Source organism: Etheostoma spectabile, chromosome 12, assembly GCF_008692095.1.
Source record: "Etheostoma spectabile isolate EspeVRDwgs_2016 chromosome 12, UIUC_Espe_1.0, whole genome shotgun sequence".
Lineage (NCBI taxonomy): Eukaryota > Metazoa > Chordata > Actinopteri > Perciformes > Percidae > Etheostoma > Etheostoma spectabile.
Window position 1 is genome coordinate 26,351,305 of NC_045744.1, and position 4,004 is coordinate 26,355,308.

Genomic DNA, 4,004 nt, shown 5'->3' on the forward strand with positions numbered 1-4,004 from the left:
TTAATGAGCAGCATTACTCAATGCCAGAGTATCAAATTGAAATAGTGCTCTAACGAGAACTCTGGATTTCCAGGGTAAGCCTACACATCAGTACAGCTAAGTTGTAAATTTAAGCATACCTGTAATCATCTTCATTCCATAAAATAGTGTGCTAACCTTGAAACTCCAAAGATACACACACTGCTTACAAGGTGGGGAGCTCAAACTAGAATAGAATCTAGAATGTGGCTACAAAATCTGCAGGTCACGCTGTACAAAAACTGCATCCTCTAGTTTGACTGTATTGGCTTGAACGTGTCTTTATAGACACATTAATATCCTTTCAACTCCAGTGGTTCATTTTTTCCCCTGAAACAATGGTGTAAACCTAGGGGTTTCTCTAAGACATAGTGAAAACACACCCACTTCCATTTAAGGCAATAAATCAGTATTCATCAGGAGCAAACACGGGAACATTTCTTTTAGCACTTGGCTTTTTCTGCAACTGTCTGTAACAACCCCTGAATGCATGGTTAAATCTAAACTCCAAAACACCATGCAGTTTAATTTTCAGTTACTGTTATGGCAGTACATATATATTTTAAAAGGACTACTGTCATTATGTCATTCAAAACTAAAAAATCCTAATTGAGTAAGAGCCACAAAAGATGGCATGCCACTTAATTACTTATGTAGACTTACATTAAAACATGCAGATGGTATGAATAACTACAGCTGTAAAGCCTTAAATAGCAGCAGAGCAGCTGCATATTTAAAGAAATATTTTGTGTATTTAAAACCAGCTCTGTGTCATGGCAGCGTGTGCAGATGAATGGTGCGGCTTCCCTCCATAGTCGCAGTGTACGGGGCGCCCGGCTGAGCAGAGCAGCGGAGGTCTGTCGATGTTGTCGACCCAGCAGGGTCTCGACAGACCCTGGCTGCTCCGTGCACTGGTGCTATGGAGTGAAGCCACAGTTTCCCCTAAACACACTGCCCACACAAAGATGGCACAGAGCTGGATTCAAATATGCAAAAGTCTTCCTTTAAAAGAAAACTGAGCATAAGTTAGGAAAAATCAGAGGGTTTGAGGAAGACGTTTTTACACTACAAGGACTGAAATCTGAGGCAGAGGTGTCTTGGAAGAAAATACTGGTCAAGAGTGGAAAATGAACTGAGGAGAAAAGAAGGAAATCTGAATTTGAATGCAAACATTATGACCAATGTTTTTTGAGGACTAACGTCATGACGACTGGGGTCTGAGCTGTAATGGATCCTTGAGCGTTTCAGTGTCAAGGCCTGGGTTTGCAAACATGTGTTCCACATAATGCATTCTGTTTGTGTAGGGCAGTCTCTGCTGGGTGTGCATCAACAGCACAGCAATTCACGAATCCTCATTCCGTTCCCGACTGTCAGTTCTGGCGATTTTCCGTGGCGGCGCCGTGTTCTCCCCCCCCTCTACTTGTTCCTGCTCTCGCTTTTTTGCTGAATTCTGAAAAAAGTAAGAAACAAAACACATTTAACTAACCACAAAACAGAAGCTATATACGGTCATAAACAACACTATTAGCACCAACTTTCCATTAGATTCTGTTAACTTTAATGTATCATCTTTAAAAACCTTTACCTTTTTGTCCCACTGTTGATGAAGATATCGCAATAGGATGTTTGTCTTCTCTGTGACAATGACTGAAAAGAGACAACAAAGACACTGATTATATCAGGAGAGACACAAAGCTAAAAAAGGTGCAGAAAAGTAAGAATGATGTTAAAATCAGCTGTTTCCATAGAGAGCACTGACTTAAATAACAAGTCGAGTAATATCTACACGGTCATCGTGGAACTGATGGCGATTTCCTCTAACGGAAGCCTGAAACCAAGTTCATTACTTCGCAAAACATGAGGTGTGACGTGTGCTTGGGGTATACGCTTTTCCCTGAGCTACAACTACAACATGTAATCTAACGTGCTGTAGTTCCCCCTGCTCCGTAAGCTTTTGCAAAAGTCAACGCACTTACTCTGCTCTGATGGATATTCCCGGGTTGGAAGATACACAGATGGTCGGCGGTTCTAAAACAACATTAAGATCCATGTCAGTCTATAAATAAGGTAGTACTACCATGTGACAACATAAATTGAATTTAAAGACCTTAAAATCACACGGACAGCAACAACATGACTTTATCACAACATTTTGAGAACAAATGAGACGACTTACTGATGCTTTACATACAGAGTCTGCGTGGAACCTGCTGAAGTTATTCTTGTTGTAGACTGGTAGTCCCTTCAAGAAATCTGACTGTGGGCAGAAAAAAACAAATATGAACAAAACCACTTCCAGGTGGTAAGGCCAACTACCATAGCCATAACTGGGGAGTAGAGAACAACTCCTACCCTTACATTTATCTAGATAACGTGGCATAAGGTGACAGGAGAGTATTTACAATAACCTACCTCGTACTTGGCACCAAGAAAGCAAGTCTATGGAAGGCGATAATGGCAAATACATCTATAAAGAGCCTTTCATTACACGTAAACGCAAAGTGCTTTGCATTGAAAGACAACGAGTAAAAATATAAGCATAAACTACAAAAATAAAGTATAAGCATCAACACAAGACCATCTACAAAAATAACAGACACACACGCACATACCAACCAAACGCCTAGTTAAGAGAACAGTATCGTTTTGAGTTTGCTTTGAATGTAGAAACAGTTGTGATGGACCTCAGGTCATCGGGCAGCTTGTTACGGAGATAAGGACCACAGTAAGCCTAACAGAAACGCCCCTCGCCGGTCCTGGATCTAACTCTGGGTACCGTTAACGTTACAGCTAGCAAGCTAGCTAGCGTTAGAAGACCTCTGCCTGGTGACCCGAGAGGCCATGGTGGACTAATGATCAGTGAGCAAGTCAGAGATGTACTGAGGAGCTAAAGCATTCAGGAGAAGAACCAACGACTTAACACACAATGTGGACAATTAAGCAAAGAACCGACTGTGAACCTACCTTCTCCATTTCTGTCCGAGTCACGCTCTTCGTTCGTTAACTAGCTAGCTAACGGTAGAGGGAAAAGGAGCAGATGCTACCGTTTAAGCTAGCAAGCTAACTAAGCCTTGTTGTCTTTGTCGTAGCCAAGATACTGGTTCGTTTACCCGTTTGACAGCTTCTTACGACTTAACTACGTATGACTTCGATATAATTGCATCACGCCACTTCAATCAGCTGGAAACTTCCACTCATGTAAAAGTAATTACACCAAAACTGAACTGAACGTGCTTTGAAGCTAACTTGTTACTAGTTCACAACTCCATTTTTGTTGTTCGTCTGTTCGGGGCGGTTACCTTCCAAGATTCGACGTACAGTGGTAGAGGCTTGAAGTGAGATTAAAAAAGCAATACGCTGATTGGCTAGAAAGCGATTATGTAACAGACCGATCTCCCAATACAAGGGGAGTTTTGGCTTGAAGACCTGATGATAACAACACATTCACTTTCTAAAGAGTGTCCTTCATGTACATTTACATGTATTATAGCGGATGGTCGAGCCTCGGTACTGATTTTATAAAATAAGCTGTACAACAGCAAACTGCTCTAGAACTCTAAATTATTGACAATTAGACTATGACTAAATGCCTTATAACTAATAACTGATCAAGTTGTTCATTAGAGTAATTTTTAGTTACATGTCCGTTTATTCATGTTAAAGTGTTGATTATAAATGCATACATTTAAAGTAACTAGACATTAGAAGGGTGTAGTTACAAGTTGCAGCAGTTAATACTTTAAAATCAGTTCATTAAAAAAATGCATGGGCTAAATCTGATGGCTTTCCTGTATGTTAATGCTACGTAAGTCAAATGTTTTACTGTCTGTTATTCTGCCGTGTAACGTTCTCAATGAATGCCTCCATTTGCTTCTCATGTGATTTTCACAACTTCTCATTTTCAACAATCTTTTAGCTTGAAAATGAAAGGCCACTAATAAAATTCTGGCTCATCCTGCCTGACACACTCACCAAAAGTTGTATCT

The 4,004-nt window shown here is 40.5% G+C and overlaps 1 protein-coding gene across 1 annotated transcript; it reads right to left on the bottom strand.

Moving 5' to 3' along the window:
• Positions 1–1,314: 1,314 nt before the first annotated feature.
• LOC116698968 (DET1- and DDB1-associated protein 1) lies at positions 1,315–3,344 on the bottom strand. The gene is made up of 5 exons (XM_032531290.1): positions 2,983–3,344; positions 2,195–2,275; positions 1,995–2,046; positions 1,604–1,665; positions 1,315–1,468 (listed from the first exon to the last, which is right to left on the bottom strand). The coding sequence occupies exons 1-5, from the start codon at positions 2,989–2,991 to the stop codon at positions 1,361–1,363; spliced, it is 312 nt and encodes a 103-aa protein (XP_032387181.1). The 5' UTR covers positions 2,992–3,344; the 3' UTR covers positions 1,315–1,360.
• Positions 3,345–4,004: the final 660 nt, after the last annotated feature.

Excerpts from the sequence above, each read along its gene's own strand:
- LOC116698968 (XM_032531290.1), bottom strand. Across the intron at positions 2,047-2,194 it reads ACTCTGTATGTAAAGCATCA|AACCGCCGACCATCTGTGTA; the intron begins GTAAGTCGTCTC and ends ATGTTGTTTTAG. Across the intron at positions 1,666-1,994 it reads GGAATATCCATCAGAGCAGA|TCATTGTCACAGAGAAGACA; the intron begins GTAAGTGCGTTG and ends GTCTCTTTTCAG.